Genomic DNA, 25,609 nt, shown 5'->3' with positions numbered 1-25,609 from the left:
TTTCCAGACACCATTTTGAAGAGGTAGTTATGTGTTTATTCTTTATCTGGGTGTGTTGATTTTAGCATGCAACTTTCCAAATGGTGGAAATAATAAAAATGCTCTTCTTAAAGTGGTATATCTTCTTGCTTCTAATTAACATCTTCTTTGTGTAAAGGTCTATGGTTAATAACTACTTAGAAGCCCTTCCCAAACAGATGTGTGCCCAAATGCCTCAGCTCAACTGGATGTGAGTATGCATTTCGGAGCTAATTTGTCTTTCATCCAGATTAAGGAAACTAGACCTGAAGTTAATTCATGATCACATAAAAAGGCCATTGGTGATCTTCTTCCCAAAACCCAAAACCAATTACGTTATTTCCTGGTTTAAATATCTTTTGAAAATTCCAGTGGGTGTACAAGTCAAATTCAGACTTAACACTTGAGCACCCAAGGCCCCCCATTTTCTGTCCCTTCCTCCATCTAGTCTACCATCCTCCTCCTCCCCCTCATGTGCCTTCCTTCCAGATGCACCAAAGTGCTACAATCAATTCCCCGAGCACATATTATCCCTTCGATTCTGAAAGTCTTGCTCCTTTATTCTTTAGTTAACTCCAACATCACCTTCAAAGGTCAGCTTAAACATCCCCTCCAGGAGGCCATCCCTGACATGCCAGCCAATTTCATTGCCTGCCCCTCTGCCTCTTTTACACTATGGGCAGACGTCCACCATGCCAGTTGGTCCCTATACTGCATACTTATCTTGCTATCGCTATCATAGAACCATTGGTTTACATGTCTGTTCCCCACCATTCTGTAAATTCTATGAGGGCAGAAACCCACCTTGGCATTTATATCCCAGCATCTGTACAATGACCAGCACACAATAACTGCTCAACAGATCTTTGTGAAATAAATGTACTAAACCATTTCCACTCCTTGTTAGCTTTGAACAAATACCTGTTTAAAACATGTAAACTGAGGTGGCCTGGGTGGCTCAGTTGGTTGGACGATGGCCTTCGGTTCAGGTCATGATCCTGGAGTCCTGGGATCCAGTCCCGCATCAGGCTCCCAGCTCCACGGGGAGTCCGCTTCTCTCTCTGACCTTCTCCTTGCTCATGCTCTCTCTCACTGTCTCTCTCTCAAATAAATAAATAAATCTTAAAAAAAAATAACAAAAAAACCACATTTAGTTAGTTTACTTCATGGTTTCACTACCTCTACTCCCCATTCCCTGCCACCTTCATCTTCACAGTTTCCAGAGACAGGCAGTGTTGTGATCTCTTGCCCTGTGAAATGCTGATTGTACTGTCCCCCAGAACACTTCTCATGGTCAAATCAGGGATTCAATAATCGTACGAGGATAAAACTAGTACCTCAGCTTTTTTTTTTTTTAAAGATTTTATTTATTTATTTGACAGAGAGAGAGAGAGAGAGATCACAAGTAAGCAGAGAGGCAGGCAGAGAGAGAGGGGGAAGCAAGCTCCCTGCTGAGCAGAGAGCCTGATGCGGGGCTCGATCCCAGGACCCTGAGATCATGACCTGAGCCGAAGGCAGAGGCTTAACCCACTGAGCCACCCAGGCACCCCAGTACCTCAGCTTTTGATTCTTTCTGAGCTAGACTTAGAATTACTTGTTACAACTACTAGGTGCCCTTGTGTTTATTTACTGACATACATACATACATTTATTTATTGATTTACTTACTTATTATTTATATACTTGTTATCAAAAAACTTTTAAGGCAATAGAGGTCTCATGTAAATGTGCCACTGCTGAAAGGGAAATAAAAGTCTGAACAACATGAGAATGAAACTTGTTAAGAAAGAAAACACATGAGCACATCTGCACAATGAGAAGCAAACAGGAAAGAGTGATGGTAGCAGAAAAAGATCAGAAGTCCAGACTTGCCCCCCAAAATGGACATCAACAACCAAGAGTAGATCAGAAACCAGTGTCAAAACTTAGGGTTCTGGCATACTCGTGGTCACTCTAGGCTCCCTCAAATACTAGGGGGAAATTTTTACACCCGGTAAAAATTTATCATTCGTAGCATTGTCTGATCACACATGGAAAAGGGCCTTTAAACCAAGAGGACAAAAAACTGAGAGGTCAGGCCCATAAAAATCCAGTGAGACAGAAAAAAGTCTGACCTGGCCAGGCTTTTCCTCCCTCACTTGCCATCAGTAGGGCTATACTCTTAACTCCTTACTGTTATACTTGCAAAACGTAAAAAGATTTATTCCCATTCCATTTAACAATATTTGGACTTTAAAGAGAGTACAGTGTTTATTATTTTAACCACAATATTTTAAGGCTGAAAAAAATATCAAGTTCCTACAAGACCACCTGGATGGCTATAAAATGAAACTTAAAAGGGAAGGACAAAAGAATTTGTGATTTTAATGTTAACCTGAGAAATGTTCAGAATCAGCAAAATAGCTATCGTCATATACAGAGAAGATTATAGGAAGCAAACAATAAAAAGAAGTTAAGAGACTTAGCAGGAAAGCTGCCTCTGTCTCCTTCTTTGGAACTGCTGGGAGAGGTAATTTTCGAGTGCTCCCAAGGTGGGGGCTCCCTGATGGTGGGATGTCCTGTCATAAGGGATCACTAGCAGGATGCACTAATTCCACCAGTGCTTCTCCAGTGATAGCACACATCTCAGACAATACGAGGACTAGTTAAGGCCTCAGAACCTTTGCAACGATGTGGACGGAGTATCATGCTAAGTGAAATAAATCAGTCAGAGGAAGAAAAATACCAAATGATCTCACACATAGGTAGAATTTAAGAAACAAAACAAATGAGAGAAACCAAGAAACTGACTCTTAACTATTGAGAACAAACTGACGGTGACCAGAGAGAGAGGAACTGGGTCGGGGATGGAGGAAATAGGTGATGGAAATGAAGGAGGGTTGTATGGAAGTGTTGACTCACTGTATCTTACACCTGAAACTAATATAATACTGTCTGTGAACTATACTGGAATTAAAATGAAGACCTCGGGGCTCCTGGGTGGCTCAGTGGGTTAAGGCCTCTGCTTTCAGCTCGGGTCGTGGTCCGGGGGTCCTGGGATCGAGCCCCTACGTGGGGCTCTCTGCTCGGCAGGGAGCCTGCTTCCCTTCTTCTCTCTGCCTGCCTCTCTGCCTACTTGTGATCTCTCTGTCAAATAAATAGGTAAAATCTTTAAAAAAAGTAAAATAAAATAAAACGAAGATCTCAATCCTGGAGTAGGACTGGGATGGAGCCTGAGAGTCTGCATTTCTGAGGAGTTCCCAGGTGATGCTGGGGGCTGTCCCAGCCACACTGGGGCAGCGCGACACTCAGCAGTAGCCTCTCAGAAGCATGGTAGAAAGACCGGTCATTTCATTTCTGGGTTTCAGCACCAAAAACAAACAAACAAAAACAAACAAAATAAAAGAAAGAGCATTTGCTTTCCATCATGCAGATGGATACATATCCTGACTCTGGTGTTCGGTATCTGGAAGATAAATTTGCCTGATTTTCTCCTTTAGCAAAATAGAGACCAAAGTATCTGTGTGATGTCAGAGGAATGTGAGATTATGAGGGTCTATGATGCCATGCTTTAGTGTCTAGGCTTTAGATACAGACAGATCTGGGTTAGAAGGTCAGTTCTACCATTTACCAGCTGTGTGACCAGAAATTAAGTGAATTCCCAAGAGCCTCACATTCCTCATATGTAAATGGACAGGGGGAGGAGGGAATAATACCAACTTTCCAGGAGTGCTTTTATACACTCAGAAGAGTACCTGACACTGTAAAACTCTAATAAATGGTGGTTACTCCTATTATGGTGGCAATGTAATGTTAATTAATAGCATGGTATCTAGCACAGAGGGACACTCACAAAATGTTGGGCTGCCCTTTCCCTCAATTTTATTAAGTTCGAACATTAACTGGAAAGGGAAAAGAAGCATAATATTAATTATATCATTAACCCTGCAATGATTAGGAAGAAAACATAAAAATTGGAATGAGGTAAAATATAAAGTTCAGAACTGTTATATCAACAAAAGTGCCTGTAGACATGTGATTTGTGCAAAAACACTGAAAATATTTCTTCTCCATGCCTTTTAGGGATTTGGAAGGCAATGGGATAAAATATCTTACGAATTCCACTTTTCTGTCATGTAATTCACTCACAGTGCTGTAAGTATATAATGGAAATCAGTAAACCAAGGGGAAACCCAATAGATTTGGAAGTCAAAAGAAAACACTGACAAGGAATTTTAAAGTCGTGTTTTGTTTCCAGCCTCTGTCTGAAACTGCAGTCCTAGAAAATGTACACACAGACTTATCGATTTTGATGGTGGGGCCCAGCCTTCAACGTAGCTGCCCAGCATTTAGGTCTCCAGCTGATCTCCTTCTTGCCGAGGGCAATCATTATTTCCGTGCATCCTCTCAGCTGAGCTGGCATCTAACACTGTGATCACCAAGGAAATGAGATAATGTGTGTGAAAACGGTTAGCTATACCACAGTTAGCTGTTACTGCCAGTGAGCAATTATCCCTTGAGGTCTCTTCTTTCTCTCTAAAGAAAAAATAATAATTTTATTCTTACGGGAAGAATATCTAATGTATTCTGATTTCCCAAAGATTCTGATTGGTGATTCTGATTGCTGATTATGTTTTTTGAAGTGGGGGCACTGTTACGCACGTGGATCGGCTATGGCACATTTGCACTGGTAAAAACACAAGAATTTCGCTTCGGATTGAATCATAGTTTCCACATGTAGTAAGCAGCTAGTAATGTTTGATGGTTGCACAGGTGGTTGGATAAGAAAAATTGGAGTTTAGTTTTTTGTAGTCGTCTAACCACTGTTTTTCAATGAACTAAGAGATGAGGTTATTGCCAGTCTATGTATTTATCAATCAGACCGCAGACTAGCATATTTAATGATTAAAGAGGGACTATCCCACTGAAGAGATGCAAAGAGTTGATTCCTTTTCTCATAGATAATGAGAGCATATCCTGGTAAACCAAACAAATTCCACTGACACCTTCTATTTTATAACTCCATGTAGCGTTTGAATCACGGTCACATTCATTATCTCATTTGTTAACACCTCTGTAAAGCAGCTAGTGGCAGACCCCCTCTTTTTACTGTATGTCTTGGAGAATTCCATTTCTAGACAAAGAAAATGTAAAAGCAGTCTCTTCCCCACCACCATCCAATTTAAAATACATTTGTGGCCCCAGAAACTGCTATGGGATTTGTTTAAGCTTGGTTCTTTCTGGCCTTTTCCTAAGGAATGTGCCTTATACAAGAATCCTCTCAAAGTTTACTCTAATTAATTAACAAATTTGACATCTGTGTGTGCATATTGTGAAATGAACATTTTCTGAATTAATCAGAATCCAAACAAAATGCAGCTTCATAGACCACACTCAGCCCCTCAAATTACCTACAGCAGCATTTCCTAGAGAGAACACATGGATATCTTTGGTGAGAAATTCTTGCCTTAAGTTCCACACCAGAACAAGCCTTACTTTGAGATTTCAAAGGAGGCCTTGTGGAATTACCCCCGGATCAGTGGCATCTCCCAATGAGAACTGGTTCTTACAGCAGACACAGACCAACAGTGCTGACTCTCACCATGTCTTACAGGTTTCTGCCTAGAAATCAAATTGATTTTGTTCCAGAGAAGACATTTTCTTCATTAAAAAATTTAGGAGAACTGTAAGTAGCATTGTCTACTAGGAAAATAGGATTGCTTCTTCCAAGATTATAAATTTAAGTGACGAGGGAGGCTGCTTTTTCACTAGTGGCAACCAAATCCTGAAGACTCCTGGATATTCAAAATCAATTAAGAAAATCAACATTATCCTAAAGTCAAAAGCAAATTAAAATCAAGTACTGGGCTTAATATGGATTTAGCCTACTCTAATTTCTCTCCCTGTTTTCTTGGGTGAGTGTTTGTGTGTGTGTGTGTGTGTGTGTGTTTTGAAGCAAATGAGTTTTCCAGAGCTCCTTAAACTCCAGGATCATTATCTCTAATGGCTGGAGTATAGTTAATTCTCAATAACTATACTTGCTTGCTAAATGAATGACTGACTGAAATCATATTAATCATGACCGAACAAAGGAACAAAGATGCTTATTATCCCTTGAGAAATTATGACTTGCAGAGCTGATGAAGCAAACACAAATGTCTAGAATGATCGGGTTTATTGAAAAATATTCAGAGAGCTCATGTAACTTTTTCTGCTCAGATAGGTTTTGTAGAGCTAAAACTTTTAAAAGCATCTATCTTGCTATTAATTTGTTGCTATCCCCATAACTGTGTATCACTGGAAGTTAAAACTAAGTCTGTTACATTACAAAGGGACGTGACTTGGGTACAGAACTCCTCCTGACATGAAGCCTAAAAATGGAAATTAATTTCTTAATTAATCTCTCCCCCATTCTTTATATCTCACTTCAAAATCCAGGAAGTACTGTGGAAAATAGGAAGAGTAATTTGAAAACTAATTCATGAATAATTGACTCAAATGAATTTTTAAGTATCACAAACCAAATCCACCTATATTTACTAAGTACCTAGTATGTGCAAGACACTGCATTAGAACTAAAAATATTGTCATTTTATGGCAAAAAGTGAAAGGCAGCTCCCTCAGAATCGCTCATTCATTCTTCACAAGGGCACTCCTGATGAGACTTTAGAGGGTTGATAGGGATTTGGGATATAGGGTTGAGCAGGCAAGCAGCCCAGGACACACACGAGCATGTTACAAACATAAGGAAACAGTGGTATGGAGTCCACATTTTGAAAAATATTCTAATCCTCTTTTCATCCTATGCTTAGGCAGAGCCACACACGTTCCCACCCCCCCACCCCAAAAAAGAGCCTGATTAAGAGATATTAGCTTGTTTTTTAAAACATCACCAATCATCTATTCCAATCCACTGCTCATCAGTAAGTGAAAGCAAGAAATTCAGAAGTTTACAGAACTAACTTGAACAAGACACTTTTACTTCCTGAATTTACAAAAATGCTAGACAATTTTACTATGCCTTCATGACAACAAACCCTGCTGGAGAGGAAAAGCACATTTAGGTGAGGCCACTAAAGTCCTTTCTTCCAAAAGGCTGCACTTAATTTTTCAACATAACACTAGCAGGATGTTTTCTAGCCGCACAAGACATCATCATCTTGCTCTGTTGTGCTCTCTCTGACCCTTGCATACCTGTGGCTTCCCTTCTGTTCTAGACCCAGGTGTCCTGTCTTATCTGCAGCCCCAGATCAGAACTCCCAGCTGGCAGGACATCTACACTTGAATACCATGGTAGCACCTGAAAAGGAATCTGTTACAATGGATTCTTAGATGACCCTTACCTCCTGCCAGCTTCTTTCCCTGAACTTACCATCATAGCAGTATGGCATCCTTCCTGGCAGCCAGGCTTGAAGCCTCTTCCTTTCCCTCCAAACCTCCTTACATTTCATGTCCTATCAGATGGTAAGACCTGCCCATGAGCCCCTTAAGCCCTCATCAGCTTTCATGTGGTCCAGGGCCAAAGCCTCGTGCCTGGTCTCCATTGTTTGATTCTCCGACTTTTCATGCTTCTGACAGAACCATCATCCCATAAACCAGAGCATAATATGCCGCTCTCCTGCTTCATATTCTCACTCTTTGTTGCCAGCTTTCAACATTAATGTTCAGAAGAATCACGAGGGATACTGTGTTATCCACATATTCCACATATTCATCATACTATGTTACCAGGCTCCCTCCCAGAGATTCTGAGGTGATAGTTCTGGAGTAGACATCAGGAATGTGCCCTTTTTATAAGCATCCTCTTTGGTTCTGATGCCTGTACTATGCCCTGGACTATCCAAGGAAGTTCTGCCTTGGAATGTATTCATGGCCCTTCTATTTTGTCTCCATGCTCATTTCCAGATTCATTTCCTCTGTATCTCACTATGCTTTCCATCCTCCACCCATGCTGGACCATTTGCCAACTTCAGAAGTGGTCATTGAATCTCAAGTTTCTATTTCACTGATCTTGCTTAATTCTCACCTAAAAAGCTGTTCTTCTTTTATACTACCTATGAAAATCATAAAGCTTTGTTCAAACAGTTCCTGACTTTTAACTCCTTCCTCCATTTTTTATCAGTATATCTATAATAGCACTTACTTCATTACTTCCTTGTTTTATAATCTAGTTGTTTATTCTAATTGTAAGGTTCTTTAGAAAGAGACGTGAGTCTTAGTTATTCATAACTTCCACATATTCATCAGCATTTCCAAAACATCAAAAATAGATAAGATCTTTTGCTTGAGTCTTAAGCAATTGCACGTCTGTTTCACCTTGGAACATCTTTCCTTCAGAAGGATATTTTGGACCCTTGAAGAGTCCTGATTCCTTCTGATATGAGCAAATCCTTTTCTACATTCTACAGAAGCAGTTCCCTATGATTCTTCGTGGATTGGACAGTCCTAATATATTTCATTCTACATTTTTAATATCTTTTTTAAAATAGATTTAAAATGTGCAAACTTATTCATTTGAAAGTGTCTGGGCAGATAATATGTGGCCAATACTGTCTTATCTGGAATGCAGAATAAGTAGAAGACATAGGTCTTGGCTTCAGAAAGCTTGTAATACAGTTGGATAAACAAGAGACTACATACTTGAAACAAAGAGGAGTCAAAGAAATAATGAATGATTGAAGTGTACAGAGAGTACCTGAAACAGAGAAAATTACCCAAAGTAGACACTGAAGCCAGGTTGGAATGTGTTGGAAAGAGACTGAGAGGAAATTCCAGACAGGAACTGGATGAGCAAAATGTCACATGTCTGAAAGTGATGGAAAACATATCCATTTGTCTGTCTCATTCAGCCTTGTTTTGTAACAAGTTATCAGGTTGGTTAAATTAGATCATATTTTCTGTTATGTCAAATGGGATGATGATAATTGTAAGAAGTAATAACCCTGTCAATTATTTCCAATGTAACTGTGTTGGGTTTTCACTGTCATCAACAGGGACCTGTCTAGCAATATGATAATGGAGCTACCACCTCACATTTTTAAAGACCTGAAGCTTCTACAAAAACTGTGAGTTCTTTTTCCCACCATCATCAGATTTAAATGGCAATATCTTGAGCTTCCAAAATAATAACCTCCTGATGCTTCTTTCCTCCCTCTTTCTGATGGTACAAAAGGAATCTGTCGTCCAATCCTCTTTTGTATCTCCACAAGAACCAGTTTGAAAGTCTTAAACAACTTCAGTCTCTGTAAGTGAAATATAATGACATGTTGATTATCATTTTAGTGGATGTACTTTACTCAGAACCACATTTATTTTTAAATGGGTGCTTTATACACAGAGAGCTTTTTAGTTGAACATGTATCATCAGACAGTTGTAAATATCATTGTTATCATCAAGTATGTACTGCATGACAACGAAAACCATTCAATATGTTTAAAGAACATTTCTTTGTTTGAAGTTACCTATACCAGATTTACATGGAAAAATCTCAACCTGCAATCCTCCCAAAAAATTAAATTTTCTGTAGTTTGGTTACTGAAAAACTGGTTTAAAAAAAAAACAATTATGTAAGACTTGCTTGCTTTTTCTTTTCCCCTTTGCTACAACAGTTTCCTTGATATTGATCTATGGTGTATGCTTTCTATATTTCAAAAGTAAAGAAAAAAATTATCCCACCAATATGAATATTCAGGCACTTAATGTTGTTTAGTATTTTTAAATTTCAAATGTATTAGGTTTAAATACCGTCAAGAACTCTGCCAGTTTTTCTTTGAACTTCCTCATTCCTTTCCCAGAAATAACCATTTTTGGTTCAAGTTTGTTGTTTGTTTTTACGCAGAGGGCATACACGTTACGTGACCACAGCCTAAAGCTTTTGTTCATTTAATTCTAAAGACTAATCTTTAATATCACTTTTTCCTCTTGCTAAATAGTTTTCTTTTGGAAATTAATTTCAGATTTAGATTCCCTTTCAATATGTATAGGTGAGCATCCACTGATGAAAAAGACTTGGTTCCTGTTCTTAAGAAGCAAGAATACAAAAAAAAAGAACAATGATATGCATGTTATATGTGTGTGTTATATGTTATATATATGTTATTTGTTAAATATGTTATATATATATATATATATATAGCATATTGTTTTTTCATATAAAATAGGCCTTAGGATGTGAACAAAATGATTTTTCACTTACTGTACACTGAATTCTAAAAGCTAAAATATCATGCTATCATAGCATGCCTTTCTAAAAATCAAATTAGAAACAATTTACCCAACACTTTTCTTTATTGTTTCATTTCTTTTTTTTTTTTAATTCATTTACACATTTACTTTTCAAACATTTGCTGGTCACCAATTTATCCATAGCACTGGCTTGGGCACCCAAGATATAGTAACCTCTGCCCCTTTGGAGACTATTGGCTATTAATCAAATAATCACACAATCCATGTAGAGCGAAAACTGTGGTGAATCCAGGAGAAAGCCAGAGGGCAAAAGAAAGACGAGGGAAACAAATCCTTTAAAAATGACTCAAGAGTTTCCTACAGAAGAGGCCCTGGGACAATTCTGGAGTATAATTGCTCCACAAGGTTTCATTTCTGACTGCCAAAGAACAAGGCATGACATGTTGATTATCATTCTGTGATAGTTCTGTGAAGGACTCCATGGATAAAGGAAAACTCAGAACCATGTCAAGAAATCCTTATTCAGATCAGCCAAAAAAGAAACTGAGTGAGAATCAAACATCTTTCAAAATAAACCTTAAAAGTAAATGTTTCCGTTTTCTTAGACTTTCCTCTCTCCATCTGTTTCCTGAGAACATGGCAGACTCCCTTAATTCATGCCACCCTAAACAATCTTCAAAGAATCTGTATTTGAAGAAGCTTCTGGATAAATGAGGAATATAGGGGTTCCCACTGGAGCCCTCCAAGGATATCTCATAGGGTTGGAGGAAGGAAAGGCATTATGCTTCCATTCAAATCCAGGTTCTCACAAAACTTACTTCAGTGATTTTCTCAGGTTGGAAACACGAGTTCCTGTCTGAAAGCCTCTAAAACTCACATGGCGTGGTCTATAAAATCAAACGAGGCAGCCAATTTAATGATCACACAAATCACCACTGCCATTTTTAAATCAAAGAAATGTATGGGAATGTTCTATTAGAATGTAATTCTGCATATGAAGTGACAAAATCAGCTCCAACTTACAGAAGTCATAAATAGAAATGGCGATCTTCTAGGATAGCTTACTGTAAAACTTTCATCCTAATTTGGACTGGTAATAAGACTTTGAAGTATGGTATCTAGCATATGACACACAATGCAATTATTAAAGTTCAGTCCTGAAAACATGAAACCTATTGTGCATATTTTCCAGAGACCTGGAAAGGATAGAGATTCCAAATATAAACACACGGATGTTTCAACCCATGACGAATCTTTCTCACATGTATGTATGTATGAAAGAATGGAGAAGTAAGCATGGCCAAGTATTGCCAATATTCTAGTATAAACTGTCTAATGTATCACTGCAATGTGTTTATATGCAAGAAAAGTTTTTTTATTGAGAACTTTTTAATTTTGTCACCTTTGGTCCCTGTTCAAATAGAGTTCAATATAATGATGTGCCGACACGAATGACACTTCTCTCTGGAAACACGCTGTTTATCCAATTGAGGCCCAATAAGAGATCAGGGTACCAGAATGCCACACATTACACAAGATGAAGTCCCTGGCTAAATGGTACTCAGGAGACCTGGAAACATTAATTCACCTCACATGAATGAGCAGTCGGCTGCTCTAAGATTTGAGCCCTTAGGAAGAAAGGTGCTATATAAATTCCAGGTGTTGTTACTGTTACTAAGTGCATTACAAAATGGAGGTAATTAATCTTTATAGTAGTTTTTGATGTCACTTTAATATATTTGGCTAAAGTACACTGTGTAAGTTGTGTTAATATATATGTTTATGACATGATTCATTTCTTTATCAACTGTGTAATCTATGTGTTCATGATTTCAAAAATTAACCCTTGTTATCCACAACAATAGGGAGGATTCGGTGTAAGATTACAAGTTGGGTGCAGCAAGTGGATGAAATGGTTGGTGTGAAGGTGCTTTTTTGGGAGAACATTTTGTTTAAGTCTGCAGCAGGTGTGATTACTAAAAGACAAGTACTTAATGCATATCCACATGGTTTTTCATAATTTCTCTTTCTGTGGCACCAGTAGATACTTACTTAATGAGGCTATCATTTCACTGTTGGGGGTAGAATCTGAAGTCCTCTTAGAATAGAGAAATTCAACCTTTTCAGAACTTGATAGAGAAGGCGTCACTTAAAATATGAACCTTGGGTTGAGGTCAAGAAGGACCGAACAATTAACAGAAAATGTGTTAAGTTGGTTATTTCCCTACTAAGTGACCTAGTTATTCAACTTATTTGTCCATCATTTATTGAAATATGTCCCCACCTCATAATCCCCTGCCCTTCCACCTGCCAACCAGTGCCATGGTCACAGCAGGAGGAGAGAATGAATAGCCAAGAGACCCAAGCTGGGTCCATCTGAAGACAGGGGACATAATGGAAACTTAAAGGAACAAAGAGGTTAAGTCAAGTGTGTGCCAAAGACTCCAGGCAAGGAGAAGATAAAAAGGCAATTATATATCAAGTTCCTTTAATTGGATAGATGATTTCAGGAAGCTAGACTGTCAGCTGCTTGAGGGCAATGATTGCCCCCTATTTCTCTACCTGAAAAGCCCAGCACTAAATTCTCCACATTTCACTTACTCACCTAGAAAGTATTTGTTGAGTACTTCCCATGTGTCAGGTACTGTTCTAGATCTGAGAACCCAGGACAAACAGGAGACAGAAGTGTCTGCCCATGGAGCTTCCATTTAGCTTTGGGAAACAGAAAGTGAACAAATAAATTGTGAAAAAAACACTGTGAAGAAAAATATAGCAAGATGAAAGGACACAAAGAGGATGCAGATGGTTTACATCGAAGAGAGAAGTGATGTCTGAGCAGACCTGAATGCAGGGAGGGACCAGGTCTGGCAATGTCTAGGGAAAGAATCTTCCAGGCAGAGGGAACAGCAAAAGCACTGCAGTGACAAGAGGGGGGTGAGCCTGGCTCCTTTGAGAATTGGAAGAAGGCCAATATGCCTGAATGGAACGAACAATGAAGAAAGGGAAGGTGAGGTGGGTCTGGGCAGCCAGTCAACCGCAGGGACCTTGAGTCCACGGCCAAGTAAAGCTAGTTCACATTGCTAGTCTCAAAACTGAATGGGGAGATGGCAAAAAAAGGATTAGACAAAGAGAAATGAGCTACGAGAGATGGTATGAGAAAACAAAAATGGAATATGTTTTATGGGGGCGGTGGGGGAAGCCTAAACACACAGGTTTGGAGAATGGCAATAAGCCACATGAACTCCCAATTCAAACATTTCAAGCGTCCATACACCTAGATCCAACACAAACCTATATTTGCCTCTAGAAATTGTTTAAGCCCTATGAGGCCCTGGTATGAAATCTGCTTCTTCTCCTAGCTCCCGTGAGACTGAGTTTTCCTAGTCTCAGAGACCCTCCCTTCCTGCCAGTGTCAGGGAGAAAGAGGCTGGTTAAGTGAGTATACTTAAAACAAAGTACAAGACAGAGATGTTTTCAGTGAGCTGCTATAGGTCCTTTACATCCCAAACCCAAGTCCCTGAATGTTTGCTGTAGATCAGTGTAACAAAGACAATTTCCTTTTTATAACACCCTAGAGAATCATCCAATGTGATGAGGAAAATGGAGTCCTGGAGACTTCATATTCTCCTGTCCCCCTGATTCATCTCAGTCAAGGCACGGAATTTCTGTGTCCTTAGGGTTCTTCATCTTCCCAAGAAGCACACTGCCTAGAGTAACGTCCTATTTAATGAGGATTCTATAATTGCATAATCACTACTACACAAAAATAAACAGGCCTAGTGAAGTTGCATACCTGACAGAGCGGTAGCTCTGATACAGGATGGCAACTGTAGCTTCTCTGTCATTGCTGTAAAGTGACTCTTTTTTTCCCTTTGAATTTAGTTATTTCACAAACTTTCGATACTGCTCCTATGCTCCCCATGTCCGCATATGTATGCCCTTGACTGACGGCATTTCTTCATTTGAGGACCTCTTGGCTAACAATATCCTCAGAATATTTGTGTGGGTTATAGCTTTCATAACCTGCTTTGGAAATCTTTTTGTCATTGGCATGAGATCTTTCATTAAAGCTGAAAATACGACTCACGCTACGTCCATCAAAATCCTTTGTTGTAAGTATGTTTCCTATTTAAATGGATTTAGGATGTCTTCTGTGACCTGTGCACAAGATACATATTGGCCTTCAACAATGGCACTTAATATAAATTATATGAGCTGTGCAGCTTTTTCTCTAAGTATGAAGTTACTGTTCTCTTTGGCTCTCTGTTTTCGATAGCATGAGTTTGCAGTGACCCAGCACCCACTGTGTGAGGTTATATCTTGGAAATGGGGTAACAGGGAGCCAATGAATCAATCAATGGACAGATTATGGAGGATAGGTTGTGGATTATAAACTAAACTCTGCACCCATGTTCCTCAAGCCCAGAAAACATTCTCTTTATTAACTATGCAAGTACTATTTGTTTGCTGTTCAAAAACTAACTTGCCCCACACAAATTACCACCTCCCCACACACACACACTCTGCCATTTTTTTTTTTTAACTATAAATCAAAGACCCAGTGTGGTACTTTAGAATTAGGAGAACTTTCCTGAAGTCCTTGTCCTTTAGAGACTGTTGTCAGTGTTTATATTAGTTCATTTAATACAAGAAGGAGGAGGAAGACCTAATTAAAAAACCAAAACAGAGACGCTGGAAACTACCAACAGACACTGTATTGGTTCTTTAACAGGTGCAGACTGCCTGATGGGTATTTATTTGTTCTTCATTGGCTTTTTTGATATAAAATACCGCGGGCAATATCAGAAGTATGCGCTGCTGTGGATGGAGAGTTTAGAATGCCGCCTCATGGGGTTTCTGGCCATGCTATCTACTGAAGTCTCCGTCCTGCTCCTGACATACTTGACTTTGGAGAAGTTCCTGGTCATTGTCTTTCCCTTCAGTAACATCCGTCCGGGAAAAGGGCAGACATCAGTCATCCTCATTTGCATCTGGATTGTGGGATTTTTAATAGCTGTGATTCCATTTTGGAATGAAGATTATTTTGGAAACTTTTATGGAAAAAATGGCGTATGTTTCCCACTGTATTATGACCAAACAGAAGATATTGGAAGCAAAGGGTATTCTCTTGGAATTTTCCTAGGTAAATTATATTTCTCATTTTCTGAACCAACGTAATTCTGATGGAAATACCAGAAATTTTAGCAAAGGTGTGTTTGTCCGCCTCAGAAAGTAAACAGTTTTACTCCAGACTGGGTCCTTTTTGAAAGAAAAGTTCTTACTAAGTATTGATAGTTTTTATTAAACGTTTAACTATAGAGATTTAGTAGGGGAAACAAAAGCATACTGTCAAGATCTCTGGATAGTCTTTTATTATCTATAAGACCCTTTGATTCTCACACCGTGACTCTGAGCTTTAGTGCCTTGAACTGTGACCCCACCAAGTTATCTGAAATCATTTATTCTTACAATCTAGATATGACTTATAAGTAAATAATAATAATAAAATTCTGGAAACTCATTGGCAGGAGATTATTGGAATGGAAATACCAAGAATGTTTATTGTCTTTGGTAAATGCAGCTCTAAAGTCAACAATGTAAGAGTGCTGAATAAAACGGTTCACTTTTCAGTTTTCTTAATTCCCCCTAATTTTTAAAAGATCTTACTTCCTCTGTTTAAAAAAAAAAAATGAATGGGAAGTTTAGCTCTTTAAGGTTAGAAAAAAGCATTTGTTATTGCCTAATAGGTAACCCTCCTGCTTAAAGAAAATTTCCATGTCATTTTTTAACTAGGGGAGTATTATCATTTTAATTCCCTTTTTCTCATCTTTTCTACTCCTCAAAGTGGTCAATAAGCTCTATCATCATTTCTTTTACATTGGATAATTTTTTCATCCAACTATGCCTCTGCCTTCTATTTCCTCTAGTCTGTACCTACTGGCACCTTCATGTAAAACCTCACTACCTCAACCCCCAAGGGCTTATAAATAAGGTTTATTACATTAGCCCTTACTTGTCATTTGGCCTTGGAGGCATTCTCTCTCCTGTTAACCTGTTCCCTACCTGAATATCCAAAAGACTGTTTCCCCTTCCAAGACCTTCAGTGACTTCCTGCTACTCTCAAGGTCAATTGTCAATGAGTCACTTAAAACACATCACAAAATGGCTCTAACCACCAGTCCCAGCTCTTCATCTATTCCTTCTCTTCTTCTGAGAAATACACTTTCTTAGCACCACTTTAATAATACTCTTCACATACTACCTGTCCTATAGCTATTTTTTCATGGATATTGTAAGCTCTTCCTAGCATAGATGCACTTTGTAGATACACACACACACACACACACACACACACACACACACTACATTATATTCACTCATTCATCAAGGATTTATTAAGCACCTGCTATAGGCCAGACACTACTTGGGGCACTGGAGATACAACAGATCAGCCCTCACAGACCACCACTAGAAAGGGGAATAAAGACAAGTAAACACATTCTTACATCACAGATTCACAAATGCTGTAAAAACGGAGTACTGGATGTTCTAGGAGCCACAAATCTAAGCACCAGGGGAAGTTTTCCAGTAGAAATGAATTGAAATCCTTGGGCTCAAAGGATAAGGAGGTATTAGCTAAATGAAGTCTATTCCAGGAAAAAGACATAGTGGATGTAGAGGTCCATAACCAAGGAACAGGTTCAGATGAAGGGCCAAGGAGTTAGGTTTGGCTGGATCTTAAAGGTTGTGAGATAGGCTAAAATGGGTGTGAGATAGGCTAAAATGGGTGTAGCACCTGTGATGTATTCCAGATAGACAATGAGATAGTAACTATAACACACACACACACACACACACACGTATCTCATCATCTATATATACTTGGTTTACCTATGAGAGTAGGAGTCCTAGAGCCCTTTCTTCTCTTTAAAGAGTATAAGAATACACAGTTTTTAAACGAATTCATTATTTTAGAACACATAATTGTGTTCTTTAGAAAGAAGTTGCAAAGATAGTATAGTTTCCTTATGCCCCTCGCCCAGTATCTTCTGTTGCTAACCTCTCACATCCCTATGTCGCTTTCAGAACACACACTTTTGGTCTGTTCACATCTGTTTTCATAATATGCATCAGGGGGTCATCTTAACAGTCATTTTCTATTGTTCTTAACTGAAGTTTCTGACAAGAGGCCCAACATAAACCAATTTTATAAAATTCTATTGTATGGCTTTATTATGAGATTCTGTGGAATGTGAAATATTTTAGATAAAAACAATAGAACACTGGGAATTTATAGAACTTTCCTTTAGACTTCACCTGTTTTACATAGTCCAGATTCAGAAGAACATTTTTTTAAACAACTTTGAAATTTTGTGCATATTTTATGTTCATAGTGAGAAATAAGATCATTACTCTTAGGAATTTTATTATAGAAAAAATATAACAAAGTGACTGAGAAGTCAACACTATAAGATAGTGATGTTCAGTGAGAATCGTCCAAACATATTTGACCCTAAAAAAATTCATAGTTGAATTTATTATTTTTTCTTATATATATATTTTTTCTAAAACAAGTCTAAAGGGTTCTGAATCTTAGCTTAAATTACTATAAGGTATCTGAAAAAATGGATTTTTGTTCTATATATTATTTTTACTTAGGATATTCCAAGGTTATCTTGTTCATACTTATAAGATAAAGAAACAGAATCATATTTATTCTTTGAGGTGTACATATGGTTACAGTAATCCTTTAAGATTTGAATCTGCAGAGAGCAAAAAATGAAAATAGCTTTTTTCTGACTTTAAAAAGGCTAAAATTTGCCTCATGATACACACCTAGATCTGAATTTCAGAGATCTGTAACTCTTCATAAAAGTTTTGTGTATTTCCAATATCTTTTTGATTTGGCAAACGCAATTCCATTAGCTTATAAGCTTAGATTCAAGGTTTTCAGCTGATTACAACTGGGCTTATACAAAAGAATGTTTCTTGGAAGTACAGCGTAAGAAGAGGCACCATAATGAACATCTGTGTAACAGTATTTTACTGTTGATTTATACACCGAGATGTTAAAAGCTGTGCTTTTTCCAACAGGTGTGAACTTGCTGGCTTTTCTCATCATTGTGTTTTCCTATACTATTATGTTCTGTTCCATTAAAAAAACTGCCTTGCAGACTTCAGAAGTGAGGAATCACATTGGAAGAGAGGTGGCTGTTGCAAATCGTTTCTTTTTTATAGTGTTCTCTGATGCCATCTGCTGGATTCCTGTATTTGTAATTAAAATTCTCTCCCTCTTCCGGGTGGAAATACCAGGTCAGTCCCTTCTATTATTCCCAAGTACATTGTGCCATCTTACATTTCCTGACGAGGTCAGAATACAGTGCTTGACGTATAGTAAATTCGCTGTAAACAACTACAACTTTGGTGCAAACAGCTATTATTTTTCTCAACATTTTATAATCTAAGATAGAAACTGGGTAGTGGTATAATCCAGACAAGAACGACGAGAAAACAGGAGCTAGGAAAAATAACTAACTCATTTCCCTAGATAGTGATTCTTAATCAAGAGTTAACATACAAAATCAAAATACACATGCCCAGGTTCCTCCCTGGGCTTCTAGATTTAATCTATAGGGGCAAAGAGCTGTACCCTGGGATTTTGGGAAAGTTCCCCTCGTGCTTCTGAGACACACACCCCTGGTTGAGAACTGCAGGTCTACTTTATGGTCCTTACCCTGTGGTTGTCACACAAGCTGCAGAATGTCAGATGTTCTGTTCAAGTGCTTCATCCAGAGGGCCAGGTTTCCCACCCACATGCCAGAGGAAAAATTCTTTCATGAGTTAGGATTTCATCTGAATCCCTTTCTAGGATCTAGAAATCACAGCCATGGAGAGCCCCCACCCTGGGGCTTTGGCCTAACTTTGTGAAATAGATTGGGTCTTATTCATCCTGGCACTCTAGTGTTACACATGGGTTGGCACTTCAGAAGCACTTACAAAAGTATGATGAATGTACAAGTAACCAACAGCTGGAACAGTTTCTGTCCCTCCAGCTTGTGCAGAGTCATGGGAGGCCTTGTCGCTGTCTCACTGCAAAATGACACAACATCCACAACTCCCCCTTCACCTGTCGTCCATTTAGCCTGACCGCAAGGCAGAGGCATCCCTGAAGCCATGTAAGGTGTGAATGTGCAGGTCAAGAGAGCAATCGGGGCTGACTACTCAGGAACCTCCACTGGGCAGGGAGAGCAGAGGACACAAGAATGTGTGTGCCATTACTTAGGGGTAGGGGACAACCTGGAAGCTGGGAGGAGCAGAGTTCATTAAGACGAGAGCTGAATTGTCCAGTCTGAATTGTCCGGTCTACTACAGCTTCCTGGGCATCTCAATGTTTATACCCTTACATTCCAAATTTAACAGGACTAAAATGGCCTTTGGCCTCCATTGCTCATAGAATAAAGTCCAAATGCTGGGATCAGCTTGAGAAATGTTACCTCCCACTCTGCCCTCAGGCATTCTGTGATCCAGGCCCAATCAGAATTATTGGGATTCTTTTCTTCGGCACCTTTTTAATGCCTTGCCTTTGCTGAAGTTGTTCTCTCCAACGGTGTTGTATCTTCAATCTGTAAGACTTAAGCTTACTAAATAGCCCTTCTCATCCTTCAAAATTCAACCCAAATATTCACTCACCCATGGTGCCATTCCCTACCCCTCTCCAACCCACTCCCATCCAACTCAATTGCTTAAATGTCTGTAACATTTTGTTCATACTTTACTTGTTAGCCTCATCTGAGCCACTTCTTACCAGTGTTATTCTTTAATATGTTCATCGCTCCCCTCAGTTTATAAGCTTCAGAATATTAGGGACCATGTCTCATTCATCTTTCCACAGTGTTTTTCACATAATGTTATTTAATACATGCATTTTCAACAAAAGATGCTGCGCTGGTCCAAGAATGATGGAACAGGGCGGCAGGATGATCTCATCAACCTCCCCAGCTTCTCTTTCCATGTTTCTGATGTCCTTCCTCACCTCAGGCACTTGATTTTCTTGGGTGTGGGAGGAGGCAGCCTTGTGTGGTGGAAGAAGGACCAAGCGAGGCAGGAGTCCTAGGTTTCTGTCCTAACCCCGCCACTGAGCAGCTGAGGAAATGTAGGGAGGTCACCTCACCGCACTGAGAAGATTTTCATAAGGCCTCTCGAATTCCTTCCAGTTTTCTTATTCTGTGAGTCTGTCAGCTCCTTGAGGCCCTTCTCTCTGTATTACTCTGCTCGGGCTGCCATAACACAGAACAAACACGACCTGGGTGGCTGAAGCAACAGAATTTATTTTTCACAGTTCTGGAGCGCTGGAATTCCAGAATAAAGTGTCAACAGATTCCTGCTGTGGCCTCTCTCCTTGGCTGGCAGATGGCCACCTTCTCACTGTGTCCTCACATGGTTTTTCCTCTGTGCCTGTTCCCATTGTATCTCTCATATAGGAAAGTTTCCCTCTTCTCATAAGCACACCTACCTGTCAAATTGGACTAAGGCCCACCCCAATGTCCTTATTTTAACATAATGACATCTTTAAAGGGCTGTCACATATAATCACATTCTGAGGTCCTGGGGGTTAGGACTTCAATGTATGAATTTGGGGTGGGGGACAAAATTCATCCCATAACACTGTCTGATTTAAAATCAGGAGATGTCTGGTGATCCAGGGTACCAGAGAACTATAGGAGTAGTCATTGTCCTTGAAAGCTTATGACATTTCAGATCATGATGGGAAACTGGAATAGGAAAAAAAGTGTCTTATGAAATCCATCAGTCTTTTTCTATGTTTGTAGCAGAGTACTTTGAGGTTTGTCTTGAATACATCAGTGGACCTAGGAGAGTAGCTCTGATCATTTTTTACTAAGCCCCTTCTTGTTTGCCTGACTTCCCATGTGTTGTAGGAAATGCTGTACTCACTGAACTAAACCCATCTTGTGCCCACCCTCCAAGAACTCTGGGGTGTGCTCCACCATGGCATGTCACTGATAGTATGTGTGATCAGCCTGAAAGATAAGGCAGCATTAGCGCTCCTTTCTCAGAACTCACCTGCTGACCTTATAAAGTGAGTTACCCTGAGACTGAATGGGAAGCCTCATTCCTGGTCACAATTTCATTTGGGGATGTAGCAGACAAAAAGCAACTTAATTTGTTCTGTTTTGATTTGTTGTTTTTTTTTTCAATCATGCACTGTCCATATTGTCTAATTTAAAAAAAAATAAATACAAGTGATATAGTAATATGAAACTTTAATAAATCTAAGATATGCTAAATATAGATATTTTTCTTCCATATTCTTTCCAGTTCAAAAAAAATAAATAAGGACAAGAAAGAGAAGATGGGATAGGAAAAGAGGAAGGCAAACAGGAAAAAGGAGAAGGGAGAGATAGCAGGAGAGGAGGAAAGGCCAGATAAGCAGTCAGGAAGAATAGAAAAGAAAGAGAAGAACAGAAAAGATGGAAGGAACAAAACAAGGCAAAGAAGAACAAGTAATGGTGTTTAAAGGATAAGAAAATTGTGAGGGTGGGTAGGAAAGAGAAGGTGACAAAGGGGGTGGGACAGGGAACATATTCCTGGTCTTAGAATTCAGCTCTTCATCTGAGCTGGGAGTTCCTTGCATCTTTGGAGACGTGGAAAGAGGCAGCATAGTGTGGTGGGGTCAGAGGATCACAGGTATTAGTGCTGAAGAGGGACGTCAGCAGAGCCGCCGACTCTGACCCAGCCCCCTGACTTCGATCAAGTAAGTTATCATCAGCCCCTTTCACAGATAGGGTAGTTGAGGTCCAGGGAGCTTAGGTAATTTGCCCATAGTCCCGTAGCTAAGTGTCTGGCCCTAAGAGCAGGCTGTGCATAAAGGGGAAAACACACTTCATCCCAACCAAGTGCATGATGTATTTGGAAAGGACACTACCATCACAAATTTCTCCTCACAAAGGACTTTTTGTGGCATCTTTCCCTTAATATTCTAACTAGTATCTGTAATGCTTCACAAGATAAGATTGATTAAGTTGGAAGATGTATTCTTGTTTGCTCTTCACAACTTCAGCCTCCACTCTGGAAAGGATGGTTGGAATAGGGGGTGGGCAATAAGGCTTTCAAGAGTGGAGTTAAGACCCAGGTCAGATATGACCCTGGACCAGATGTTTTCTCAACACTGACATATTGATTAAGAAGTATTTCCTCATTTTCTTACTTTTCTATCAAGAAAACAAGAAAAATAAATTACATATCAACTTACATCTATAAAGTGTATTTTACATACTTCCTCTCATTTGACCTTACAACAAACTACCAAATAGTTACTGAAATTCAGAATGGTAGGACGTTGGATTCATAGTTCCTATGCTCCTCCAACAGACAGATTTCCAATAAGGTGAAAGAAAACTTGAGTGAACTGGGTAGCCCTCCCCAAAGAGCACTGACCACAAAATGTTATATGTTATTTGTGTTGTTTAACACTTCCACTTCATGAAATTTTCCACACTTCATTTCCCTCTCCAGGCACAGTCATCTCTTGGATAGTCATTTTTTTCCTTCCAGTAAACAGTGCCTTGAATCCAATCCTCTACACTCTCACAACCAGCTTTTTCAAGGACAAGTTGAAACAGCTGCTGCACAAACATCGAAGGAAATCGATTTTCAAAACCAAAAAAAAGAGTCTCTCTACATCCATTGTGTGGACAGATGATTCCTCTTCACTTAAACTTGGGGTTTTGAACAAAATAACCCTTGGGGATGGTACAGTGAAACCAATTTCCTAGTAATGGTTTCAGATCCCTGGACTTTTAGTGGACTACCTTTAAGAAAAGTACAGTGTTTGGAAGATGATGTCTGCAATGCTTTTCATCTCCACCAACACCAAACCTTTCTACACAGAGAGCACAGCAGAATGACTTCTGGCCTGCACCACATTCCAGGGACAGCTGTACTATTTATCAACAGTGCCAAGAACTATACGTATGGGTTCTTCTCACCCTTATGTTCCTGACATGCATGAGTGAATCCGTGTATAGTAGGCTGATGTGCAGTTGATCTACAGCTAGTCAACATGACCAACCTACCAGTGAACACCCACATGTTGGCACTGCATAGTCTGCTTATAAGTTGGGTTGCACTGTCTACAAAATAAAAACATTCAGGACATCTAATTCCAGTGTAGCCATAATAACATAATCTTAGCATCTCTTCCATTGTTTTTTCAATGTTAAATGAAATCATCAGCATCCTGCTGTTCTGATGGAAAAAGATTTCTGAGATGTTTACCTGCCTCAAGCCTGGCCCTCCAGAGGCCAAAGGAGTAGAAACTTTGAAAGAAGATCTTCACACAAAGCTATCGCATCCAGTGGAAAAGCAGAAAGACACACTGACTAAACCTAGTACCGTTTGCCTTCTTGGATATTATTTAATGTCGATAGAGCTGAGATCTCAAACAAGATATCTTTCTTCAGTTTTCCCAAGACACAAAGAAAAATGGGGCACCTGAACTGTCAATGCTATATTTTAGTAACTTTCAGGTCTAATTTCCGTACAGCAGTATCCCTATTGCTAGAAAGTTCTGCCTTCACAGAACCCATTGATGAGCGATATTAAAGGGGATTTAAGAACAGTGGTTTGATTGGGACCATTTGCATACTCAGAGAAATTCTCATTCTTTTTAACAAAAAGGCCAGTGAGTTTAGATTTGATTTTTGAGGATGAAAAGTAATGGTGAAGACCTGGACATGTTGTTATCATAAAAGTTTATATGTGAAAAAAATCGGGTAAATAAAGTTATATTTTGCATTTGTCCACATATTATTTTATGTTTATGTTAAAGCAAAGTCTACAGATAGTGATTATTAGCTGTTACCATGTTTCTCCTGACAGAGACTATAGCTAGGAAACACAACACCTTAATTAACAAGACATATCTTGGATTTTTCTCTTCCCCCTTTTTCCAAAGCATGAGGGAATAACTGAATGTCTTCATTGCTGGCTTCATTCTGAGTGCCTTTAATGAGTGGGATGTAAGCAGCTGACTGAGAACTCCTGATTACCTCCTATTATGGGGACCCAGTAGCATCCAAGAAAGAACCTTAGAGTTCATATGTCACAGCAGTTCTGGTAATTTACCTGTTATTGCTTAATAGTGACTAAAAGAACCATTTTGTTTTGATCAAGTGAAATATTTTTTTGCATCAGTCAAATCTTTCCATTAGGATTCTATAAATAATTTTCCTCTCCATTAAGTAGGCTGTCCTTTTCCTTTATTGTTTCAAACTTTCCTCCATCTTGTCTTTTCACTACAGTGAGTTACTTCCCAGCTTCTTTTCTTTATTTGCTGACATTTTATTAAATGTCCTTTGCCAGTCTTTGGTCATCAAATGATTTGTTTCCTAATACATTTCACAACATCAGGAACATAAATAAGCAATAGACCCTGAGCCCAGAGTATTTCAATCTTAGCACAAATGTGTGTCTCTCATTCTTGAAAAGCATCAGGCATGACCCATGCATCAAGCATCTGGGAACTGTTTGTGAATGTCTACACTCTCACTGTTAAGTAACAGACATGAAAAGCACAAGGCCAGGTATGGGAAGTTGGCAGCATATTTCACAGAAAAATTGAAGCTCTATACTAGTCAGTTGTGAGCCAACAAATAGTATAAAACTGAATACTAATGGGTTAATGATCTACACTTTTATTCCGTACTGTTATATGACTAGAAACCTGTATGAAATATGTTTGATTTTAGCAAATAAGTCTTTTATTTGGATTGGGTAAGGTCTTTTGTATTAGGTTACACTTGTTTTCTAAACCTGGTATTTCTGGATGGTTATGAAAATACCCACCTCTGTTTTTGAACCACTTCCCATGACAATACAAACAGCAAGTAAACATGACTTGAGAATATAAGAGGCCATAGACTGTGCCATCTCTCAGTAGGAAAAAATGGGGGCAAATTATCCAATCCACATTCTCACCATGTTTCTATGTATTACTAATGTCTGGTCTTGAAATAAAGATACTCTAAAAAATTGACATGGAGTCTCAAATGAGTATACAAAAAGAGGGTACATGGTTTATCTGTGTTAGACCTAGGTAAGCTTACATACATCACTTTGTTTTGTTCTTAAGGTTTATTTGTAATCAAAATTAGAGTTTATGCCCACTGCAGTTGCTGCAAGAGGCCTTGATGATGAGGGAAATTAAGTGGGATTACACATACCTGAGCTTTAGCTCCCAGGTGGCAGTAAACCATCCCTCTACCCCGCCATACACTACAGCTCTGCAGCCCCAACCACCTAGTCTCTATAGGGTATCATGAGTCCACAAATGCAGGCCCATCACCCTGATGTTTGTCTCTTAAGGGGACTCTGGTACCAGATCAAGTCATTATTGGGTAATTTGCT

At 39.1% G+C, this 25,609-nt stretch overlaps 1 protein-coding gene across 1 annotated transcript in view; it reads left to right on the top strand.

The window, feature by feature from the left end:
- Positions 1–24,277, top strand: part of RXFP2 (relaxin family peptide receptor 2) — a 57,777-nt gene extending 33,500 nt beyond the window's left edge. Inside the window, exons 9-18 of the mRNA XM_032314842.1 lie at positions 158–229; positions 4,081–4,152; positions 5,612–5,683; positions 8,991–9,062; positions 9,170–9,241; positions 11,376–11,447; positions 14,066–14,295; positions 14,916–15,326; positions 18,278–18,496; positions 22,718–24,277. Of these exons, the coding sequence (XP_032170733.1) occupies positions 158–229; positions 4,081–4,152; positions 5,612–5,683; positions 8,991–9,062; positions 9,170–9,241; positions 11,376–11,447; positions 14,066–14,295; positions 14,916–15,326; positions 18,278–18,496; positions 22,718–22,977 (1,552 nt within the window). The 3' untranslated portion in view covers positions 22,978–24,277. The remainder of the gene's footprint in view (positions 1–157; positions 230–4,080; positions 4,153–5,611; positions 5,684–8,990; positions 9,063–9,169; positions 9,242–11,375; positions 11,448–14,065; positions 14,296–14,915; positions 15,327–18,277; positions 18,497–22,717) is intronic.
- The last annotated feature ends 1,332 nt before the right edge of the window (positions 24,278–25,609 follow it).

Source organism: Mustela erminea, chromosome 15 (genome assembly GCF_009829155.1).
Source record: "Mustela erminea isolate mMusErm1 chromosome 15, mMusErm1.Pri, whole genome shotgun sequence".
Classification (NCBI taxonomy): domain Eukaryota; kingdom Metazoa; phylum Chordata; class Mammalia; order Carnivora; family Mustelidae; genus Mustela; species Mustela erminea.
The sequence above is the reverse complement of the archived record's forward strand: the minus strand, read 5'-3'. Positions and strand labels throughout refer to the sequence as shown.